General features: G+C 37.7%; 1 protein-coding gene across 1 annotated transcript in view; it reads right to left on the bottom strand.

Moving 5' to 3' along the window:
* Window positions 1-6,131: 6,131 nt before the first annotated feature.
* EPHX4 (epoxide hydrolase 4) overlaps window positions 6,132-25,819 on the bottom strand; it is a 36,029-nt gene continuing 16,341 nt past the window's right edge. The window contains exons 5-7 of the mRNA XM_017544146.2: window positions 21,386-21,489; window positions 19,180-19,328; window positions 6,132-6,614 (exon numbers count right to left, since the gene is read on the bottom strand). Coding sequence (XP_017399635.1) covers window positions 6,383-6,614; window positions 19,180-19,328; window positions 21,386-21,489 — 485 coding nt within the window. The 3' untranslated portion in view covers window positions 6,132-6,382. The remainder of the gene's footprint in view (window positions 6,615-19,179; window positions 19,329-21,385; window positions 21,490-25,819) is intronic.

Raw genomic sequence — 25,819 nt, 5'->3', positions numbered from 1 at the left:
GCCTCCTGGGTTCAGGCAATTCTCCTGCCTCAGCCTCCTGAGTAGCTGGGATTACAGGCATGCACCACCATGCCCAGCTAATTTTTTGTATTTTTAGTGATTTAAATGTTAATATCATATAAACACTGTCATCACAGAAACATCTTGAATAACCTGTGACCAAATATCTGGGTACCATGGCCTAGCCAAGTTGACACATAAAATTAAGCATCACAGTATCAAAACATGCACATTTAGGTGATTATAAAGTAAAGAAATATAGGAAGTGAAGCTATCCAAGTCAGGAAAGGAGCTTAATTTTGAAAGGAAGAGAGAGTTTGTAATTGTGACAGGGGTATAGAAAAAGTTGTAAGGTGGCTGGACTAGTTTTATTTCTCAATCTGAGTGTTGGTTGCAAGAGTATTCATCTTAAAACAGATTATATTTAGAATATAACATAGATATTTATAATATAAAATAATTATTATTAACTATAGATTTCCATGATATGCTTTTTCTGTATCTGTATATAGTTTAAAATTTAAAAAAAATTAAATGTTAAGTGTCAAAGAGGGTTTAAACAAAGCTGTGTCAAACCTTTTTTTTTTTTTTTGAGAGAGAGAAAGAGAGTCTTGCTTTGTGGCCCAGGCTGGAGTGCAGTGGCATGATCTCAGCTCACTGCAACATGTGCCTCTCTAGCTCAAGCAATCCTCCCACCTCAGCCTCCTGAGTAGCTGGGACTATGGGCATGCACCACCACGCCCAGCTAAACATTTGAGGTTAAAATGTAGAGAGTATAATAATGACCCTGATTTTTTGTTTAGCTCACTATCTAATGAGAAACAGCCTTAAAAGAGTTCTACAGTGTTTAAGTAGCACTACCACTGTTTGAATAAAGATATTGCTTGGTAACTACTTTTGAGTGAAACCTCTTACTTAAATGAACAATATTCAGTACATTCACTTAAAAAGTCATTGTACTGAATTATATATATGTATTTATTGTCATGGGAATATTGCACTGGATGGGTATTAGGAAAAATCACTTATCCAAATTTTTTTTTTTTTTTAGGGCAGAACTGCGTGGAAATTATCTCAAAATAATTTTTTTTTTTTTTTTTTTTATCTCAAAATAATTTTTTTTTTTTACTTTTTTTTTTCTTTTCCTTTTCTTCCCTTCCCTTCCCTTCCTCATCTCCTTACCTTTCTCCCATTCTACTTTTTTCTACTTTCTGAAAGTATCAGGAAACTGACAAAGTTAAAGCTTTAGGGGCCCCACTTCCATAAGTCCTTTATTAGGATTCTAGTAGAGTCCCTAGAAATGTTTTTGCTTGGTTATGTTTTTGTAAAGTTGGCAAACTTTGGTCAAGTGTTGCCTCATATCTGGTGCTACTGAGTAGCTACAAGCATTTTTGAGATTCAGCCACAATGAAATTGAGTAGGAGATTCAGTGATTAGGGCTAATAGAGTACGTTTATCAGTTCACATTCACTTCCATGTCTAGATAGGTTGTTGCTCTCTGCCCTGTATAGGAATGGTTTCCAGGAATACTTTGCTAATTCATCCTGCATGGTGACATGAAGGGGTAGGGTCCAAGGGTCACATCACTATGTGAAGATGTCACATAGCAACAAGTATTGAAAATAAATATGTAATAAATGGAAGCTCAAATAAATGTAAGTAGAGGCGCCGGGCGCGGTGGCTCAAGCCTGTAATCCCAGCACTTTGGGAGGCCGAGGCGGGTGGATCACGAGGTCAAGAGATCGAGACCATCCCGGTCAACATGGTGAAACCCCATCTCTACTAAAAATACAAAAACATTAGTTGGGCATGGTGGCACGTGCCTGTAATCCCAGCTACTCAGGAGGTTGAGGCAGGAGAATTGCCTGAACCCAGGAGGCAGAGGTTGCGGTGAGCCGAGATCGCGCCATTGCACTCCAGCCTGGGTAACAAGAGTGAAACTCCTTCCAAAAAAAAAAAAAAAAAATGTAAGTAGAGGCTTCAATTCTCATTTATGCCTTATTGGAACAAAAGAAATATTCTGAGTAATGCAGACCATGTTAATTATAAACACATTTTTTTTGTGTTTTAAGTCAAACAAAATGAAATTTGTCAAAATTCCTGTATTTATGACCTATGTTTATGATATTTTTTCAGCTTTCCAGAAATTGTAATCTGTTGTGATTTCTCCTTCTAAATAATCATTTCTTTACTTTAAAAAGGCAAGCAGGGGACAGGCATACCATATGTAACTGTTGCAATGTATTCCCAATACTGTATCTTCTAAATATTTATTTTGTCTTGAAAAATAAGAAAATTGAGGCTACTTTTTGAATGACTAATAGGTATTTATATAGCTCTTTCCTTTTTACAGAGGAAATGCAAATGGTAATTGAATGTTTTTAATTACCGTCAGTGTAGCCCTTTTTTTTTTCTTTTTTTTGAGATGGGGTCTTTGTCTCTCAAGCTGATGCAGTGGCGCAATATCTGCTCACTGCAACATCTGCTGCCTGGGCTCAAGTGATCCTCCCATCTCAGCCTCCAGAGTAGCTGGGGCTACAGGCACACACCACCACATTGGGCTAATTTTATATTTTTTTGTAGAGACAGGGTTTTGTCATGTTACCTGGGCTGGTCTCAAACACCTGGACTCAAGCGATTCTCCACCTCACCCTCCCAAAGTGGTGGGATTACAGGCGTGAGCCACCGTGCCCACCCCAGTGTAGCTCTTAATGAGATATTTCTTCTGCAACAGTGAGGGAGAGGTGATTGGCTCTAATGTTCCTCTGGCCTTATTATAGCATTAAATACAATAAAGGCACTAACTAGAACCCTGCTGGGTGAACAAGATTTATGACCAGATCACTTATTCTTCTACATTTAGGTCACATTAAAACAAACATTATCTTAAGAAAGAAGAAAAATAGGTACTATGAAATCTAACTGAAATGTTCCTCAAGCATATTTTAAATATCATAATTAAGTGCTGATGCCTCTTAGAGTGAAAACTGTTGAGTTTTTCGTCAAAGAATAATTTTTGTTTCAATCATCATTTCTACCTATAGTGAACTAAGGTAAAATAGTGAAAGAAGGTACTTTCACTATTTTCAGGGCTAACCTGTAACATTTGAATACAGTGTGATTAAAACTGTACTCTTTGGGGTAGTGGATATATACAGGCTGCCTGGAGGTCTAGATGTGAATTAAATAATTTGACATATGCTGGATGCTTCAGGGCAAATTTCTCATTTCTTATATGAAATGTACACTGATTTCTGTCCAGTTATGCCTGAAAGGGCCTGGAAACATCAAGATTTGGCACTCCAAAAGCTGCCTGAATTATAGCAGCAAACTCCTGTTCTGTTATTAAACCATCCACATTAAGATCAAAAAGCTTAAAGGACATTTGCAGAATCTTTTCAGTGTTGGTGGGATTGCATAGGACAGTCAGAACCATTACATGCTCTCTGAAGTCTACCCTGCCATCGTTATTCCTGCCAAAGAGGGCAAAAAGCTGTCTCAAGGGCTCTGAAATTGGGAGTTTTGAATAACTTAAAAATTCTTCAATTCCTATCTTCCCTCCTTTTGAGGCAACTGCAATTGCAGCAAATTCATCCAAATGCTGATTAATATTACCCCAACCTAACTTCAACTTCTGGCTAATTTTTGTAAATTCCACCAACCCAGCTTCCATGCGTAGTTGAAGGTTAGCTGCGGGAATCTTCATAAATGCAACTTCTACCTTGGTGAATGGTTGCCTGAGGGTCAACATACAGGCCTGGAAGCGTGTAAATCCCTGCCACGTCCAGATTGCCGTGTCTAGGGTGTTTGGGTATCTGAGCAGCACTGGCTACACAGGAGCACCTGGACAGAAGGCCCCAAGTTTAAAAGTGACTAGACAGCAGCAATTGGTGCACACACCTTCTAGGAAAATCAGAATCTGTGGCCACTCGTTTCCAAATGTCACTCACTTCAGAATTTCATTCTTAGTATCTTCCTGGAATTGAGGTCTTCTCAGGTCACGAGCACCAGCTGTGTTGACAGTAGGAATTTCGCAGCCAATGAATCTGCACATTTTGACTTCCAGAGACCACTGAGGGTAACCCCGCCAGCACACAGGATTCTGTCAAAGAAAGTGGGGTGGAGCATGATGCTGTAAGGAAGATAGGGACCTCGTCTCAGTTTGCCTTTTTCCCTTTCACTTTAGCCGGGAACCCAGCTAAAAAGAAAGTCACCTGAAGCTTGAGCTTGAGTACTGGTTTCACCAGTTTTCTTCTCCAACTCTTGGCGGGGTTGCAGGATTTGAGCAGGACAGCCAAAGGTGGAAAGCATGGTCACTGGCCAGAGGAAGAGGAAGGCAATGCAGGACATTTGCACCCATGAGGATGATATAGGTCCAGCACTCCTGACCTCAGGTGATCTGCCCACCTCGGCCTCCCAAAGTGCTGGGATTACAGGTGTGAGCCACCGCGCCCAGCCTGAGCTGGTATTCTTCTCCATTCTGTAACTCTTCTCCAACTTGTACTTATAGTGTTCATTTCTATTTTTAAACCCTTGTTTAATTTAACTGCATTCTATGTACGCATCTTTTTTTTTTTTTTGAGATGGAGTTTCGCTCTTGTTGCCCAGGCTGGAGCGCAATTGCGGGATCTTGGCTCACTGCAACCTCCACCCTGTGCCTCCCAGGTTAAAGCAATTCTCCGGCCTCAGCCTCCCGGGTAGATGGGATTACAGGCACCCACCACCATGCCTCGATAATTTTTATATTTTTAGTAAAGACGGAGTTTTACCATGTTGACCAGGCTGGTCTCAAACTCCTGACCTCAGGTGATCCACCCACCTTGGCCTTCCAAATTTCTGGGATTATAAGCGTGAGCCACCACGCCTGAGCCTATGTATGCTTCTTAAAGGAAAGTTTTATGTTACCACCTTACCTTTCTTTTATATCTTTCCCCACAGTGCCTAGCAGTGTGCCAGATATATTATTCATTCATTAAGCAAATATTTGAGTGCCTACAATGTGCCAGGCCCTTATTCTAGACTTGGGTATGTATCAGTTAACAAAACCACAAAAAAAATCCCTATTCTGTGGAACTTAGATTCTAGTGAACATAAGAAGTGTAGTATTCAATTCTTGTTGCACTGAATGGGGTAAATGGATCCTTTCCTTCCCTTTCCCTTTTGCTTTCCTTTTTCCCTTCCCTTTCCTTTTCTGATCTGAGAAGGTCTCACTCCATTGCCTAGGCTGGAGTGCAGTGGCCCAATCATGGCTCACTGCAACCTCAAGCCCCTGGACACAAGTGATCATCTTGCCTCAGCCTCATGAGTAGCTGGGACTTAAGATGTGCACCCATATGCCTGCCTAATTTTATTTTTTATTTATTTTTTGTAGAAGTCGGGTTTCACCATGTTGAAACCTGGTGGGCAAGCTGGTCCCAAACTCCTGCCCTCAAGCGATTCTCCTGCCTTGACTTTCCAGAGTGCTGATATTACAGGCATGAGCCACTGCACCCAGTCAAGATGTCAGCTTTAAAAAATGGTTTAATCGCCGGGCGCGGTGGCTCACGCCTGTAATACCAGCACTTTGGGAGGCCGAGGCGGGTGGATCACGAGGTCGAGAGATCGAGACGATCCTGGTCAACATAGTGAAACCCCGTCTCTACTAAAAATACAAAAAATCAGTTGGGCATGGTGGCGCGTGCCTGTAATCCCAGCTACTCAGGAGGCTGAGGCAGGAGAATTGCCTGAACCCAGGAGGTGGAGGTTGCGGTGAGCCGAGATCGCGCCATTGCACTCCAGCCTGGGCAACAAGAGCGAAACTCAGTCTCAAAAAAAAAAATAAAAAAATGGTTTAATCTTCCCACTATAAATAGTATATGGCCCATTTTAAAAATGCATATTCATTTAGTTATATTTGCTTTCAAACTAATATACTATAAATCCAAGAGATTTGATAATATTACTTTTTAATGGTTAAAAAATAGTAAAAAGAACTTTTGAACAATAGAGTGAAAATTTATATCATTTGCAGGTTTGCCTTATAATATGGCACAGCTAATCTTTGATATACATTTGTAAAAGGCACCATATGTTAACAGAGTTTAAAAAAAAAAAAAGCAAGAAACCAAAACGGAGCCACTTACTCCAAACTTCCTTTTTGTACAAGTGTATACATTTTAAGGCAGATGCTTATCTGTGCAAAATACACCAGGAGAAACTCAACATTGTATTACATGTTCACACAATCTCAGATTTTTTTCAATGCCATTTGTTAGGATATTTATTTATGATAAAGCACATTAAAACAGTTTTTTTCCTAATAAAACATAAAGAGGTTATTGAACAATTTTTAAAAATTATTTAGAGATTTCATTACAGACCCTTCATAGAAGTTAAAGAAAAGTCAATCTTTTTTTCTTGTTTCTTCTTTTAGAAATGTCCATATCAATTTGTTCACTATGTCAGGTTGGTCTTGCTGAAGCCAATGACTGGCTTCTGACAAAATAGTTAGCCTGAAATAGTTTTTAACATAAATCTTTGTGACTTCAGCCATTTCAACCTCCATGAATGCGTCATTCTCTCCCCACAGTAGTAGTGTTGGAGTGCTCACCATGTGATGCTTGAGAGGCAGGCAGCTATAAAAACAAAATATGTGGGCTTGAGATTCACTGTAAAAGTTAAAATGACATTTTCCATAATGCCCTATTAGGCCATACATTCTCAAAGGGGGCAATCTTGCCTCTAAAAGGATGAAAATTGAGTTCTTAGGAGGGTGAAAAAAATGTTACCCTTTGCATACATAAAGCATGGATATACGTACAGTACATAAACAGATTAAAATTTCACAGGGTGGTGGTGTCTGAAAAGGCTCCTTAGGAAAGTTATAATGAAAAAATGACTGAGAAACAATGCATTAAGTAATCAACCTTTACTATAAAATATTTAAAAGACTATTTAAGAAAAGGTCCAATAAAATTTAAATTGGATAAGGCTAGTAAAATGTATAATAAAAGCTATAAGTTAAATATGAAATTCATCATTATGAGGAATAATTTGTTTTAAAAGGATATCAGAATTTCTGAATGGTGTGATGAGAGATTTAAACTATTAATATGTTACTGTTTAGCTTTAAACTTTTTAGATAATCTGATGCATTTTATGTGAAAATTGGAACTGATACTAAAAAAATATACTTGGACTGAGCTTTAATATTATATGATACTATATTTTGCAAAAAGATTCTTTTTTAAAACAAAGGTTTTGTTATATATATATGTGTGTGTATATGTGTATGTTCTTTTGTTTGTTCGTTTTTGAGACATCTTGCTCTGTTGTCAGGCTGGAGTGCAGTGGCACAATCTCTGCTCACTGTAACTTCCGACTCCCTGGTTCAAGTGATTCTCCTGCCTTAGCCTACCAAGTAGCTGGGATTACAGGCATGTGCCACTATGCCCAGCTAATTTTTGTATTTTTAGTAGAGACAGGGTTTCACCATGTTGGCCCGGATGGTCTCAATCTCCTGACCTTGTGCTCCACCCACCTCAGCCTCCCAAAGTGCTGGAATTACAAGCATGAGCCACCGCACCTGGCCATATATATGTATACGTGTGTGTGTGTGTACATATATACATATATGTTTTTAAAATTAATTTGAGATGGGGTCTTGCTATGTTGACCAGGCTAGTCTCAAACTCCTGGCATCAAGCGATCCTCCAATCTCGGCCTCCCAAAGTGCTGGCATTACAGGTGTGAGCCAGCATACCTGGCCTATATTTTCTTAAGTACAGAAAATTATAAAGAACAAAAATAAAATCATTTATAATTCCATTATCAAAAGGTAATATTTTGGTCATTTTTCTATGCATATACTTGAAACTATACTATAAATATAATGCAATGTAAACAATTTATACAGAGTACACATATGCAAGTTTCACATTCAATTATATCAAGAATTTTCTAGTTTCATAACATTTTTCAAAAAAAATTGTAAAAGATACTAGTTTATGGCATAACCCATAAATGACTTGACTATTCCCCTATAATTGAATATTTAGGTTTTGTGGTATTTCTCCTTGTTTTAAATTATGCTTTAATAAGCATTTTATGCCCAGATTTTTCTTGGCATTTCCGATAATCCCTTTGGGCTACAGCCTAGTTGTAGAATTCCTGAACTAAATAGAACAAATATTTATTATTATTTTTTTTTAAGATGAGGTTTCACTATGTTGGCCAGGCTGGTCTTGAACTCCTGACCTCAAGTGATCCACCCACCTCAGCCTCCCAAAGTGCTGGAATTACAGGCGTGAGCCACCGCGCCCGGCCTGGAACAAATATTTTTAAAGTTTTTGACATCTTCTGTTAACTGTTTTTCAGTAAAATGGATGGCATTAATTACACTCCTATTGATTAAGAATGAAAATGAACGTCTAACTGTTCAGCACTGAGTAACATTTTTACTAGTAAATTAAAAAGCCTGATTTGTGGCAATTTGGAGTTGACAGCAGGATATTATACATGCCCTCCAAAGACTTAACTTCTGACTCCACACAAGTGGCCACCACTTGGCTGCAATGCTCTTAAAAATTAAGTTCTGGCCGGGCGCGGTGGCTCAAGCCTGTAATCCCAGCACTTTGGGAGGCCGAGGCGGGTGGATCATGAGGTCAAGAGATCGAGACCATCCCGGTCAACATGGTGAAACCCCATCTCTATTAAAAATACAAAACATTAGCTGGGCATGGTGGCGCGTGCCTATAATCCCAGCTACTCAGGAGGCTGAGGCAGGAGAATTGCCTGAACCCAGGAGGCAGAGGTTGCGGTGAGCCGAGATCGCGCCATTGCACTCCAGCCTGGGTAACAAGAGTGAAACTCCGTCTCAAAAAAAAAAAAAATTAAGTTCTTTGTGAATGGGTAAATTGATAGAAAAATGTATTTTATACTTGCTAACTGATGGGTTAGAATACAAACTTTAGGGCTGGGCATGGTGGCTCATGGCTGTAATCCCAGCTCTTTGCGAGGCCAAGGTGGGTAGATCACCTGAGATCAGGAGTTTGAGACCAGCCTGGCCAACATGGCGAAAACCCTTCTCTATTAAAAATACAAAAAATAACTGGGCATGGTGGCTTATGCCTGTAATCCCAGCTACTCGAGAGGCTGAGGTAGTAGAATCACTTGAACCCAGGAGGTGGAGGTTGCAGTGAGCTGAGATTGCACCACTGAACTGCAGTCTGGGCAACAGAGCGAGACTCCATCTAAAAAAAAAAAAGAATACAAACTTCAAAGCCAGTTACATTCTAAACCACAATAATGTTCAAAACCAAAACATTTTCTAACCGTTTTCTGCATAGTTTAGCAATATCTGTGCACAGAACAATTGAATTAGTAAGGTAAGGGGAGTTTTAAAGACTATTAGTCAAAGAGCAAAGAGAAATATAAACTCTTCACCAGATCAAAATAGAGTAGAGGAGTTTCCAGAAAACAGAAGAAAAGCATATTCTCTGGTCCTGAGGTTTCAAATTACTAAATTTCACATTAAATGTGTTACAAATGAAATAAAGTAATTAATAATTAAGATGATATTTTGGTTTTTATCTGCTGACTCATTTGATTTCTCAACTGGTTGAAACATTGGGGAGCAAAACGAGGTGCTATTTGTCAGATTCCCCCCAAATACCCAACAGTACATGCATTTCTACAAACATATAAGCGTGTTTTGGATGCATTTAAACTGTATATATAAATGGAATCATACTCTACATATCCTTCTTCAACTTGTTTTTGTGCCTTAATATATTTTTAATATTTATGCCTTGATGATGATGAGGTAGGAGGTGGGACTCCACTCTGGACCAGATTGAAGACTGGCTGAAACAAGTAAGAGGCACCAAAAGCACTTCTCTATAAAATATGCCCACCAGTGCTGGACACTTTGCCATTCCTGTGGCAACACCCAGAAGTTACCACCCCTTTTCTAAAAATTTAGAAGTTAGAAAATTAGAAATTACATGCCCCTTAACTTGCATGTAATTAAAAGTGGGTATAGATATGAACTGCCCCTAAGCTGCTGCTCTGGGCACACTATCTATGGGTTAGCCCTGCTCTTTTAGGAGCAGTGTCTCTGTCATTGCTGTACACTACTACGTACTTCAATAAAAGCTGCTGTCTAACACCACCAGCTTGCCCATGAATTTTTTCCTAGGTGAAGCCAAGAGCCCTTCAGGCAAAGCCTCAATTTAGGGGCTTGCCTGCCCTGCATCAATGATACATGAAGTTCTACTTCACTCATTTTCATTCCTATATAGATTTCCATCATATGACTTTACTGCAATTGATCCATTCTTCTGTTAATAGACATTTTAAAATTTCTAATTATTTTGATAATTGAAATAATAACTGAATTTATTCTTGTACACATCCATTTATGCACATGTGCAAGTTTCCTTACAGTACATTCCAAGAAATAGAACTGCTTTTCAGAGTATACACATCCTCAACCTTATTTAATACTGTGAAATTGTTTTTCAAACTGACTGTATGCTCCATAAGCAGCATGTAAGAATTCTCTTTGCTCTACTTCACTGCCAACATATTCTCAAATGGTTAATTTTTCTCCAATCAAATGAGTTTGAAACATTTTACTTACCTGATGTGCTAGATACTCCTCCACAAAACTTCTTCCCTTCCACTATAGTGATTTAAAAAATCCAATTTCTAGCAGGACAATTGGCTACCCAGAATAAAGACTGACTACATTTCCTAGACTTCCTTAAGCTAGGTGAGGATGTAACGTATGTAACTTCTAGGTCGTGCCCAGCATGCCCTCTCTGACCCTTCCCACATTCCACTGACAAATGCAGATGTGGTGGTAAGCCACCATGGACCACACAGACAAGGGCAACACCCTATGGATAACAGAACAACAAAACACAAAGCGCCAAGGCTTCTGACCCAAGAATAACATTATACCTGTGCAGACTCCGTGGAACAAAGCCACACCAGTCTAGACATTTTACTTGTGAGAGAAATAATTCCTATCTTGTTTATGCCACTGATATTTTATATCTCTCTTACAAGCAGTAATACCTACGTTCTATATCTGACTACCAGTAGGGTTCAGCATCTTTCATGTGTTTATTAACTGTCAGATTCCTTTTCTGTGAATTGCTTTTGCATGTCCTTTATGCATTTTTTAATTGAACTACTTTTTTTGGTATTGATTTGGAGGTAATCTTTATAAACTCTAGATATTAATTCAAAATTGTGTATTACAAATAACTTCTCTACACCTAAGGTTGCTTATCATCTTATATCTTTTGACATATAGATATTTTAAAATATTAATGTAGTCAAATGTATCAGTCTTCATAATTTTAGAGCTATTTGTGCTTTGTTTAAGAAATCCTTCCAGGCCGGGCGCGGTGGCTCAAGCCTGTAATCCCAGCACTGTGGGAGGCCGAGGCGGGTGGATCACGAGGTCAAGAGATCGAGACCATCCTGGTCAACATGGTGAAACCCCGTCTCTACTAAAACTACAAAAAATTAGCTGGGCATGGTGGCGCGTGCCTGTAATCCCAGCTACTCAGGAGGCTGAGGCAGGAGAATTGCCTGAACCCGGGAGGCGGAGGTTGCGGTGAGCCGAGATCGTGCCATTGCACTCCAGCCTGGGTAACAAGAGCTGTCTCAAAAAAAAAAAAAAAAGAAATCCTTCCTACCTGAGGTCATGAAAGTTTTATTTCCTAGACATTTTAAAGTTTTGATTATCATATTTGGGTTTTTATTTCCCTAAAGCTTATTTTTATATTTTATTTTATTCTATTATTTTATATTCAGGGGGTACATGTGTGGTTTGTTACATGGGTATATTGTGTGATGCTGAGGTTTGGGTTTCTACTGATCCTGCCACCCAAATAATAAACATAGCTCCAATAGGTAGTTTTTCAACCCTTGCTGTCCTCCCTCCCTCCACCCTTTTGGAGTCCCATTGTCTATTGTGCCCATCTTTACGTCCATGTATACCCAATGCCTGAAGCTTATTTTTTGTTTGGTAAAATAAAATATAGGGACCTAATTTAGTTTTATTCTATATGCATATCCAATTATTGCAACAAAATTTTTTGAATCTTCACCACTGGTTTAAAATGCTATCTCTGTCATATGAAGTTCCCACATATATGGTTCTGTTTCAGGGCTTTCTTCTCTGTTTCATTAATCAATTTGTCTATCCCAGAGTGAATACCATATTCCATTTATTTTATAGCTTTATTATAAGTCTTGATACCTAATAGGGCTATTCATCTGCCTATTCTTTTCTTTTCTTTTTTTTTTTTTTTTTTTTGAGACAGCGTGTTGCTTTGTCACCTAGGCTAGCATGCAGTGGCATAATCTCAGCTCACTGCAACCTCCGCCTCCTGGGTTCCAGCGATTCTCGTGCCTCAGCCTCCAGAATAGCTGGGATTACAGGCGCCTACAACTATGCCCAGCTAATTTCTTGTATTTTTAGTAGAGATTGGGTTTTGCCATGTTGGCTAGGTTGGTCTTGAACTCCTGGCCTCATGCAATCCACCCACCTCAGCCTCCCAAAGTAGTGGGGTTCCAGGCATGAGCCACTGTGCCTGGACCTTTAAGTTTATTTTCATTATTTATTTTTTAAAGGAATGCTTTCAGTGTTTCATCACAAAATGATGTTTACTATAGGTTTTTAGTAGACAAAGTCCCCTTATTTATTGTTGTGGTAATGGAACCATAATATGATTAACAAAAAGACACCAACTGGCACAGGGAACATCAAGTTTAATGACAAAAGAAAAAGAAACTTACAAAGATGTTTTCATAAATAAAGAGGTAACAAATTACTCTCTCAGATACCTGTAGAACTTCCCAGGCCCTCCAAATTTTCCTATGGAAATACAACTGTGGAGAGTACTACAAATGTATTACTTACTTTGAAACACAAAGTAAGTATTTACCATTTTAATAGAGGTTTTGTATCTCCTTGGCCCCAGCTCCTGAAGAATTTTCTGTGCCTACCAGCCCTCTGGGTGCAAATAACCAGTACAAAACACCCTTGATGTTTTATTATTATTATTATTATTTTCTCAGACAATTGAGTAAAGCAAAGGTCAATTTCCCACAAATATCTCTTTAGCAGATGCAGGCTTATCCCACCTATCTGAGGTCCACTCCTTTCTCCTCTATTTCTAGATTACTAAGAATTGTTGCATGAATGTGTGTTGAATTTTATTAAATGCTTTTTCTTAATTGATTTAGCTGGTCATATTTTCCCCTTTAATCTGTTAATGTGGAATTAAATTAATGGATTTTTAACGCTAACCCATCCTTGGTTTAATTTTTTAATGCATACTGGATTCATTTTGATACTTTATTTTGAATTTGTGGATCTATGTTTATAACCTAAATTGACCTATAATTTGCCTGTCTTATTCAATCCTTGTTTTGGTATGAAAGTTATATTAGCTTTATAAAATGAGCCAAAACATCTTTTCCTTTTTATAATATCTGAAGGAATATTTAACAGTGAGATTTTCTGTGGTAAAACTTACCTGTAGGCCAGGTGCAGTGGCTCACACCTGTAATCCCAGCACTCTGGGAGGCCGAGGCAGGCAGATCACCTAAGGTTAGGAGTTTGAGACCAGCCTGGCCAACATGGTGAAACCCTGTCTCTACTAAAAATATAAAAATTAGCTAGATGCAGTGGCACACGCCTGTAATCCAAGCTACTTGGGAGGCTGAGGCATGAAAATCACTTGAACCCAGGAAGTGGAGGTTGCAGTGAGCCAAGATCGCAGCACTGCACTCGAGCCTGGGCGACAGAGCAAGACTCTGTCTCAAAACAACAACAACAAGCTTACCTGTAAAACCATCTAGGCTTCTATGTGTGGGTGTGTATTTGTATGCGTATGTGTGTTATTATAGATACGCTTTAAATTAATATTGGTTAGCTATAAGTCTTCTCATGTTTTTGAATTCTTCATGAGTAGTTTTGGATAAGTTATGTTTTTCTTTAAAATTGTCCATTTTGGCATGGTGGCTCACACCTGTAATCCCAGCACTTTGGGAGGCCGAGGCAGGCGGATCACCTGAGGTCGGGAGTTTGAGACCAGCCTGACCAACATGGAGAAAACCCGTCTCTACTGAAAATACAAAATTAGCTGGGCATGGTGGTACATGTTTGTAGTCCCAGCTCCTCGGGAGGCTGAGGCAGGAGAATTGCTTGAACTCAGGAGGCAGAGATTGCGGTGAGCTAAGATTATGCCATTGCACTCCAGCATGGGCAACAAGAGTGAAACTCTGTTTCAAAAAAAAAAATTGTCCATTTTGTGAAAGTTTTAAAACTTGTTAACTTAAACATTTATACCTTAATGTCTGTTACATTTGTATTAATACTTTTGTTGTTGTTGTTGTTGTTGTTTTGAGACAAAGTCTGACTCTGTCACCCAGGCTGGAGCACAGTGCGATCTCCGCTCACTGCAACCTCCGACTCCTGGGTTCAAGCGATTCTCCTGCCTCAGCCTCTTGAGTAGCTGGGATTACAAGTGTCTGCCACCACGCCCCGGTAATTTTTTTGTATTTTTAGTAGAGATGGAGTTTCACCGTCAGGATGGTCTCTCTCTCCTGACCTGGTGATGCCCCCTGCCTCAGCCTCAAAGTGCTGGGATTACAGGCCTGAGCCACTGTGTCGGGCCAATAGTTATATTTATTCACTGCTTTCTGGTTCCTAACTTTATTTGTGCCTTCTGTTTTTTCTTAACCATTTCTTGCCAAAAGTTGATCTATCTTAGTAGCCTTCAAATAATTGCCTTTTGCTTTTTTCCACTTCTCTCTATTGTGTCTTTGCTTTTTATTGTATTAACTTTTGCTTTATATCTAATTTAAATTATTTGCCTTCTAATTTATTTTTGTTTATATGTTCTTTTTCTAACTTCTTAAATTGAACTCACTAATTTTCAATCTTCTTTTCTAATATAACCCTTAAAGCTATATATTCCTAAGTATTATTTTAACTGTATTCCTTATGTTTTGAAATATCACTTTTTCTAAGTTTTTAGTAATTTCCATAGATTTTTTTTTTTACCCATAGTTATTCAGAAGTCAAATTTCTGAATATATGAAGTTTTCTAAGAGTTTGTTGTTACTGATTTCTACTGTAATGTGCTCAGAGAAAACAATCTACTTAATATTTTTTGGTATTGGTTAAGATTTGCTTTGTAGTCCAGCATGTAATCAGAATTTGTATATATTCCCCCAACTAGATTTAACCTTCAACCATCTAGTTTAAAACTCCATCTTTTGCCTTGACAAAACTGTTTTGAAGTTTATAAGCCTGCTTGCTCTCATTTGCTCTCTCTCTGCTAATTAACAGGATTCCAGTGATTACTCTTGGGAATGCAAATCCTCCTAATAAACAACTGTTAGTAAAATAACCTCAGAAAGATGAGAATATTTTCCCTCTTTCCTTACAACATACTGTTCTACAACTTAAAGCAAGCACTGATAAAAAGATAAATTGAAATGTTTGAAAACTCATTCTTGTCCTTTATCTAAAATTAAGATTTTAAATCTTTTTTCTTGAATGTAAAAAAAAATTAAGATTTGTTTGAAAATGTGCCATTGTATTTTCTCTTTACAAGTGTTGTTAGAAAAAAAAAAAAAGAAAACATGAACTTCAGACATTGTTGCTATATCCTATAAAATACAACCTGTAGCCTCTGTGATCTATCTGCCTTTCTAATCATTGCCTTGCTTGATAAACTGTTACCTTCAAAGACCATTTACATTAACATTTCTGTTTTGCCAAAGAGATAGATATAGATATATAGATATATATTGGTAAGTTTGTTCTTGTTAGTCAAAAAGGTTTGGATTTACCTCTTCTTCCCTTATTCATATAATCTCATGACTCTCTTTGAATTCCAGAGTTTGAAAGATTTTGTTTTATTTAAACCAGTACCTGCTGTAACTTTTCATCTCTTACTTTCAACCATTTTGTGTCCTTATGCTTTAATTGTAACTGTGTAAACACCATATAGGTGGACTTTTAAAAAAATACAATCTGATATTCTCTGTTTTATAACTGACGATATTAATATAAATGTTGGTTGTGCATACTGACATATTGAAATTGTTTTGTCATCTTAGTTTGTGCTTTCTGTTTTACCTTGCTTTGCTTCTTTTTCTCCCTTTCTGCCTTTTTAATTAATAATTTTAAATTTTTTTAATTGATAGTTTTAAATGGATCATTTTCTTGTTCTCCTCTACTGGTTTGAAAATAATATTATTTATTTCCATTATTTTATCACAAAAAATTATTAGCATATACACATATTTACAATTTCTAATTCTATCCTGTATATCAATTATAACTTGCTTTTTAGATTTTTACTTCATTATCTCTCTAAGCTGTATTCTGCATAATTTGGGGGGATTTATCTTTCAATTCATAATTCTTTTTGGCTTGTCTGATCTGCAATTTAACTCATCTATAGACTTTTAGATTTCAGTGACCATATTTTTCATTTTGTAGAAGTTCTTTTTCACCTCTTTCCAGCCTGCCTTGATAGTACCTTATTCTTTTCTCATATTTTTAATTCTTTCTTATGTTTAATGACTTAAACATACTTTATAGTCCCTGTTAGTTCCATTATTTAAAAGTTGTAGGAGTTCGGCTGCAATTTTATTCTGACTGCCATTAATAGTAGGTTGATTTTTTGTTTGTTGGTTGGTTGGTTTTTAAATTTAATTTATTTTTTTGGTTTGTTTGTTTTTTGAGATCAAGTCTTGTTCTGTTACCCAGGTTGGAGTGCAGAGGTGCAATCTCAGCTCACTGCAGCCTCTGCCTCCTGAGTTCAAGCGATTCTCCTACTTCAGCCTCCCGAGTAGCTAGGATTACAGGCATACACCACCACACCCTGCTAATTTTTGTATTTTTAGTAGAGACAGGGTTTTGCCATGTTGGCCAGGCTGGTCTTGAACTCCTGACTTCAGGTGATCCACCCACCTCAGCCTCCCAAAGTGCTGGGATTACAGGCATGAGCCACCACGCATGGCTCAGGTTGATGCGTTTTACTTTGGATTATGAACTCATCTTTAAGGGACATCATTGTGGGAATATTGTGAGCCCTGAATTGAGATGTATCCTAGAGAAGTTTTGTCTTTGTTTCCGCCAGGCTTCCTAGGGAATGATAACAGCTGGAGGCATGCTAACATATAATTTTTATCCTGAGAATTCCAGAATCATGGAAGCAGCAGAAATTCAAATCCCTAAACCTCAAATTCAAGGCCAGCTGTGGCTCCTAATTCTTACAAGAAATGAAATCTCTTTTTTTTCCCTAAGTGTAGACCATGTCTCATCTTTCACTCTATACTTCCTTTTTTTGTTTTTTTGAAATGGAGTTTTGCTCTTGTTATCCAGGCTAGAGTGCAATGGTGCAATCTTGGCTCACTGCAACCTCTGCTACCCAGGTTCAGTTGATTCTCCTGTCTTAGCCTCCCGAGTAGCTGCGATTACAGGCATGTGCCATCACACCCTACTAATTTTGTATTTTTAGTAGAGACGGAGTTTCTCCATGTTGTCCAGGCTGGTCTCGATCTCCTGACCTCAGGTGATCTGCCCACCTTGGCCTCCCAAAGTGCTGGGATTACAGGCGTGAGCTACCACGCCCGGCCATCACTCCATATTTTCTCCCCAGACAATATCTTCTAAAACCAAAGCTTGTGTCTATATTAGTGACTCCCAGCTCTTACATATCTTCATCCCAGATTCTCTCCTCTTTCAGACCCTACTATCCAACTGCGTATTTGAATATCTAAGGTATCACTCAAAAGTCAACTAACCTAAGATCAATAAATTTCGTAACTTTCCCATCAAAACTAGTCCTGTTCTAGTGTTTCCTGTCTCAGTAAATGGCATGCTTATCCATACTGTTGTGCATGCCAGAAATTCCGGAACCGTATTTGACATCCCTCTCCTTGTTCCTCCTCCAACCCACTCCCAAACCCTGTCAATTTTACTTCTTAAGTATTTTTTAAATCTGCCCACTCTCTCCATCTCCACTGTTTTCAGACTAGTTGTTCAAGTTACCATCATCTCTAGCCTGGACTGCTACAGTTTCCCCACGTTTCACATTTACTCTGAAAATTCTCCAATACATTCTCTGCGCTATGGCCAGACTGAACTTACTCAGATATACATATGGGTTGTTTTTCTTTTCTGCTTGAGATTCTCATTCACTGGCTTCACATTCGTGGCTCTTACATCCTTCATATGGTCTACTTGGCTATGCATGGCCAGCTGCTACCCACCTCTCGGACCCAGTCTCATAATGCTCTTCTCACCCTTACCTTCGGTGCTCCAGCTAAGAAGTCCTGATTCTCTTGCTTGAAGCTACAGTCCTCTTCCAGCTTCCCATAGGGCTTTGGTACCTGTTGTTTCCTTTTTCTAGAATGCCAGTCCTTCTGATCCCAATCTCGTCTAGTCAATACCTAACTCATCCTTCACTTCATTGGTCTAACATCATTTCCTCGGTTCTTATCTCTTTCTTTCAAAGCCTTTCTGTTAGTTTATAACTATTCACTCCTTACTGTGGTTATTTGCTTAATGTCTGTTTTTCCTACTAGGCTATAAGTTTTGTGAGACCAGAGACCTTATCTAGTTTTGCTCATTACTATGTTCTGAGTACTAATGCAGCCCAGAACGTACTGCTTAATAAATAAATCATCATTTAAAAATAACTAAAAATATACATCTATTCAAAATAATCTAAAAGGAGAGAATAAGTGGATAGAGTGTGGATAAAACAAGTGACAGCTACATGGAGGATTTGTTATATTATTCTGTCTACTTTCCATACATTTGAAATTGTCCATAAACGCATGCCTGTAATCCCAGCTATGCGGGAGGCTGAGACAGGAGAATCGCTTGAACCCAGGAGGCGCAGGTTGTGGTGAGCTGAGATCACGCTACTGCACTCTAGCCTGGGCAACAATAGTGAGACTCTGTCTCAAAAGAAATAAAAAATTAAAAAAAAAAAAAGAAATTGCCCATAAAATATTATGCAACTTACTAAAAAAATTAAAATACTTTGAGTCTTTGGATAAGTGGTGAACTTAATCTTACAAATAACATTGTGTTCCTTTAGAACCAGACCGAAATATTTTTATTTAACTAAAAGAAATTATACTGACCTGAAGATATTTCGGTAATAGTTAATTGGACCACTTAATGCTCCAGGCTGAGAAAAGACATAAATATAAGCTTCAAGATCCTCTGTTGTTAATTGGCATCCTTTTCTTCCAATGCCAGTGCTGTGACTGGTAAACAAATGTTTCAAAACCTAATTTAAGTGAGAAGAGAATAATTAAAACTTTTTGCTTAAATCTTTGGCTTTGGAAAGGAGATGGTGGTCATTATGCACTGACAACTCCTAATTTCTGCTCTAGCCACGTTTGAGATCTCATTGTTTATACACACATATTCTATGCATTTCTGCTTTCCTGGCTTTTTTTTCCTCTATATTCTTCCCTTCTAATCCCCTCTGCACACTTCCATTTTTATAAAAAGCATCCTATCTTCTTGTTGCCTATTTATATTCTACAAGGCCCAGCTCAACAGTTTCTTGAATAAATGACTAATTCCCCATCTGGGCAGGAAATAAAAGATAAGCCCAGGACATTGAGGAGACAAGCTATCACTGACTACAGGCATTATGTCCAAAAACCACAAGAGCCAACCTGAAGGGATGCCTCATTTAATGCCTACTGTGGGACAATTTGGGCATCCAAAAGAATAATGACTACAACTAATAGCAAATATATACTCATTACTCTAAAAGTTGTTTGTAAAAAGAAAAAGAATGAGCATATATCCCACCAATCTTGTGTGAACTATATTTCAGAATAAATTGTAAATGTGGATAAATTCTTCTTTATAGCAGAATTTAAAAAGCAGAAAGAATTATAAAATTAGAAAATCACCATTTTTCATACTCTAATGAATAATGGGCCTAGACTATGATCACTAATACATTGCTAAAATTAATTTGGCAGGATATTAGAAAATTTTGGATAGGCTGACAACTCATGAGCTCACTGGTTTCATGTGCTTCCCTGACGGGATGTATTAAGAAATACACAGCACCACTTATTAAGTATTCTTTTCAAATTAAAATTTAATCAAGCCTGTAGCTCACCAGTACCTATGAAGTAGGAAAACAATGGTTAGAGGAACAAGTCAAATACTACCATGATGAAGCAATCAGCCAAATCCAAAATGTAGATTTTTCCTCAAGGCAAATTTCTTCAATAAATAAGTAATTTTTTTAAAAGATAAGAAAAGAAAAGAAAGAAGGCACTACTATACATTTTAAAAGCCGTACAACTAAATATAAGATATAGATTTTGCTTCCTGATTCAAACAAATAAAGTAGTATATCAAGACAGTTATGATAGCTAATGAAATTTAAATGGGTATTAAATGATATTGAGGAGTTGTCATTTATGATGTTAGATTTGATAGTGGCATTGGGGTTAGGTTTTCTGTTTATTGTTTTTAAATTCTTATCCCATCACAGTTACACCCAGAATTATTACAGGTAAAATTCGATTATGCCTTTTAAAAATCCTCACTAATATCTAACACCATGTTGGACACATAAGACGCATTTTGGCCAGGAGTGGTGGCTCATGCCTACTATAATCCAGCACTTTGGGAAGATGAGGTGGGTGCATCACTTGAGGCCAGGAGTTTCAGACCAGCCTGGGCAACGTGGTGCAACCCAGTCTCTACAAAAAATACAAAAATTAGCCAGGTGCACACCTGTAGTACCAGCTACTTGGGAGGCTGAGGTGGGAGGATTGCTTGAGCCTGGGAGGCTGAGGCTGCAGTGAGCTATAATTGTGCCCCTGCACTCCAGCCTGGGTGACAAAGCAAATTCCTGTCTCAAAAACAAAGCAAAACAAAAACTAAAATTAAAAAAGCTTTAAATAAATTTCCAAGATACTTGCATATGACTACTAGTGTCAGTGTACGTGTGACACTAATATCTATATGTTTACTTTGTGAAGAGATTTTTTTTTTTTTAACCCCAAAGTCTTCTACTTCTGCTGCTGTTAAACCTGACATTTGTACTCCCTCAGATCCCCATGAGATGTTCTCTAAAAAGGGGTATGCCTGTAGGGGCACTGTCTCACAAAAAATTAAAAACAGCCAGGTATTTAAATACAGAAACAGAGGCTATAAAAATAAGCAAGCCTATATGCAAGTTCTTAAAACCATTTGTTAAGTTTTAATAATTTCCTTTCATTTCTCATTATTCTTCTTCAAGGTAGACTTTAAAATATTTTTCATTAATAATAATAATAATAATACATTTGTTTGATTTGCTTGGCTTACCTTGAAATCATTTATTGAGAACATAAATTCTGGGAACCATGGTATTTGGAAGAAGTAGTAATAACTGGATTTGAACAGCTGAGCAGGGTGTCGTAAAATATATTCTGAAATTAAAATGCCATGTTAGACCTTATCCAAGAGTATAAATTACTTACTGTTAGAAGAACTTCTTTTTAGGACAATTTCACTTTAAGATGATCCCATAAAATAATCCATAAGCAAGGCTTCTTTGGAACAATGGCTATGCTCTTATATCTTATTATGAGTATTTCTGGTATTTACAAAATTTATACCACTTTATTTTTTTATTTTATTATTATTATTTTTGAGACAGACCCTTGCTCTGCCACCCAGGCTGGAGTGCAGTGGTGCAATCTTGGCTCACTACAACCTCCACCTCCCAAGTTCAAGAGATTCTCCTGCCTCAGCCTCCTGAGTAGCTAGGATTACAGGTGCCCACCACTGCGCCTGGCTAAGTTTTTGTGTTTTTAGTAGAAACGGGGTTTCACCATGTTGGCCAGGCTGGTTTCAAACTCCTGACCTCAGGTGATTCACCCGCCTTAGCCTTCCAAAGTGCTGGGATTACAGGCTTGAGCCACCACGACTAGCCTTATACCACTTTAAATAAAAAGGAAGTTTCACTTAATGAAATTTTGACTCAAAAGGGAACAGGAAGCCCAAACAACACTGCTTTTCCTCCAAGGTCATTATCAGTGACCTACCACTTTTCCTAGGAATACGTGGTGATGTAATATTCTGATGTTTATAAGATTTTCCTTACAGGTTGATTCAAATTGAACACCTTGTTCATTTGGCCTCAAAAGGAACTTAAGTTTTTCCTATAAATTAATTCAAGTATCTAGAAAACCCATTCATTCAATGAATATTTGACTGTCTACTATATGCCAGGGGATTTAGCAGTGAACAAGACAGAAAAGATTCCCATAAACAATGCACTTATTACAATAAATAGGTAACAAATACAAGATCACTTTAGAGAGCAATAATACTGTAAAAAAATAAAAGAAGGCAATCTGATTAACAGTGATGTAAGGTGGGGTGGAGGGATTACTGTGTAGTAGAAGTGGTCAAGAATGCCTCTCTGGGGATGGGATATGTTTGCTGAGTACTGAATAGTAAGAGGGAGTCAGCTGTGCAATGATCTATGGAGAACATCCAGGAACAGCAAGCAGATCCTGGGCTTGGTACATTCCAGATGCCGAAAGGCCTGTGTGGCTGGTGTATGATGAATGAAAAGAAGATGGTATATGATGAGTCAGAGAGAAAAGCAGAAGCCTGATCATGTAGGACCAGAATAGTAAGATTTTAAGTGCTTTGGGAAGACACTAAACTTTTAAACTGGGGAGTAAAATAATCATATATTATAAAAAAGTGTGTACAGGCAGGCATGGTGGCTCATGCCTGTAATCCCAGTGCTTTGAGAGGCTAAGGCAGGAAGACTGCTTGAAGCCAAGGGTTTAAGACCAGCCTGGGCAACATAGCAAGACCCTGTCTCTACAAAAAATATAAAAAATTAGCTGGGCGTGGTGGTATAAGCCTATAGTCCCAGCTACTTGGGAGGCTGAGGTGGAAGGATCACTTGAGCCCAGCCTTGATGTCAAGGCTGCAGTGACTATGATTAGGCCACTGGAATCCAGGATGGGGGACAAAATGAGACCCTGCCTCTAAAAAAATGGGGAAAAAAGAATGTATGCTTGCATACTATGCAATCTTATTTTCCTTACTATAAAATTCATTTTTTCTTATTTCCAATTTCATAACTATATTCCACATAGAGTTTTTAGAAACATAATTTTCAGATAAGTTTACCATTCTTATACTAAAGTTTTACAAAGTCATAATTGAACCAGATTTATTCACCCCTGCATTAAAAGATATCAATACAATTAAGGGAAAAATATAGGCAAGTTATTTGAAAACCTCATATTGACCTGACAGGGTGGAAACTATTATTGATAAAATAATTCCAGAAATATTTCAAGTATTTTCTTATTGAAATCATCAATTCCAATTTGTCCATATAGCAACACCACTAAAATAACATTTACTGTAGGGTCCTGATCAATTGAACAAGCATGTAGTATGACTTCTGCTGTTTAATTCAACCTAGAAAAATACAGTGACTCTCAGGACATTTGAATCCTAAGCATCCATCCTACTATACCTCAACAGTGCTACTTCGGTTATCAAAAATTCATCTCTTACATTTATTTTTACTTACGTATTTACATAGTCATGGTCCCTTTCTTCCTTATCTGTTTAATTTTGAGAAAAAAATAGAAATATGTGGCTCTGAATTTTTTATTTCCTAGAGTCCTGCTGTGTAGTAGTTGCACTTGAACCTCAGAAAACTGAACAAGGGTAAAGAGTACAAAATTATAATTTTTTGCCAAAACCAAATAAAAATGTGCCTGGCCATTTTTCACAGGTGTTTAATCACTATTAAGTTTTTGAGAATTCCCTTGAAAATAGAGGTTCTCAAAGTATCATCCATGTGAATCCCGGGGGATTCCCAAGACCCTTTTAAGGTATTCAGGTTGTTAAAACTATTTCATAGCAATATTAACATATTTATTTGCTTTTTTCTCACCATGTTGAAATTTGCACCAATACTACAAAAGCAATGATGGTTAAAGCCACTGCTACTTTAGCACAAGTCAAGGCAGTAGCACTGAACAATACCAGTAGTCATCCTATTCTTCACCAGCACACACTGGTGGCAAAATAACTAATTAATTAAATTTAATTAAGTGCTAGTTTCACTTAACAGCATCCTTGATGAAATAGCAAAAAATTTTAATTAAACTTGACCTTTGAGTACATGTTTTAAATATTCTAAGTGATGAAATAGAAAGTACACATAAAGCAGTTCTGTTGTCTCAAGACAACACAAATACAATGATTGTCTCAGGGAAAAGCACTTCTACAATTGTTTGAGTTGATGGGTTGAATTAGCTCCTTTTTTTTTTCTTTTTTTTTTTTTTGAGACAAGGTCTCACTTTGTCACCCAGGCTGGAGTACAGTGGCACAATCTCAGCTCACTGCAGCCTGACCTCCTGAGCTCAAGTGACCTTCCTGCCTCCGCTCCCCCAGGTAGTTGGGACTACAGGCATGCACAACCACACCCAGCTAATTTTTAGCTGCATTTTTTAAATGTAACATCGTTTTTAACTTGAAAGAATGACTAACAACCTATCATCAGTGAAACATTAGTATTTGGCAGATAATCTCGTGAAATTAGCAAAGTGAGCCTGTCACAACAAGGAAAACAATCATCAGTATTTGTTGACAGTGATAAAAATCAGACTTTCAAATGAACCTTAGAACTTTGGAAAACTTGTATCTGCTATTGTGAGCTTCACAGCTTTGCACTACTTTAAAGGCTTTTCTGATTATATTAGGATAATGTCAAAGAATGTGATTTTTTAAATATTGTATGGTAAATGTGTCAACTTATGGAAGATCTGCATAGATCAGTGAACCAACATATTCCAATGCATGATGATACAAAACCAGGCTGGATAAAAGATCTAATAAAAGTGCTAGGGAGACCTGTGTGTTTTAATAGAGCACAGTATAAAAAATCATTTATATGTCATCACGTTCCACATTGTTACCTTTAAGAAACCATTGGCTGGGCATGGTGGTTCATGCCTATAATCCCAGCACTTCGGGAGGCTGAGGCGGGCGGATCATGAGGTCAGGCTTTCGAGACCAACCTGGCCAACATGCTCAAACCCCGTCTCTACTAAAAATACAAAACTTAGCCTTAGTGGCGTGCCTGTAATCCCAGCTACTTAGGCAGCTGAGGCAGGAGAATCTCTGGAACTAGGGAGGCAGAGGTTGCAGCGAGCCAAGATGGCGCCACGGCACTCCAGCCAGGGCAACAGAGCAAGACTCTGTCTCAAAAACAACAAAACAAAACAAAACATTAATTTTTAAGTTTGATGTAATATTAAAGAAAATCCAGTTATCCGAAAAGGCTATTAAAATAGCCTTTTGGTAAAAATCAGACTTTCAAATGAACCTTAGAACTTTGGAAAACTTGTATCTGCTATTGTGAGCTTCACAGATTTGCACTACTTTAAAGGCTTTTCTGATTATATTAGGATAATGTCAAAGAATGTGATTTTTTAAATATTGTATGATAAATGTGTCAACTTATGGAAGATCTGCATAGATCAGTGAACCTGTTAAAATAGTCTTTTTCCTCCCTTTTCCAAGTACAAATCTGTGTGAGTCCAAATTTCTTCATATACTTCAATTCAAACAACATATTGGAAGAGATTGAAGAGATTTGCAAAAATGTAAGAACAATGACACTCTTTTCACTAAAATTTTGTTTTGGAAGATGTAGTTAGTTTTCATTAAAATATGTTATTACCCTAAAACCTAAAATGCAATAAAAAAAAA

Source organism: Cebus imitator, unplaced genomic scaffold (assembly GCF_001604975.1).
Source record: "Cebus imitator isolate Cc_AM_T3 unplaced genomic scaffold, Cebus_imitator-1.0 Scaffold166, whole genome shotgun sequence".
NCBI lineage: Eukaryota > Metazoa > Chordata > Mammalia > Primates > Cebidae > Cebus > Cebus imitator.
This window is presented reverse-complemented; position numbering and strand designations above follow the sequence as displayed.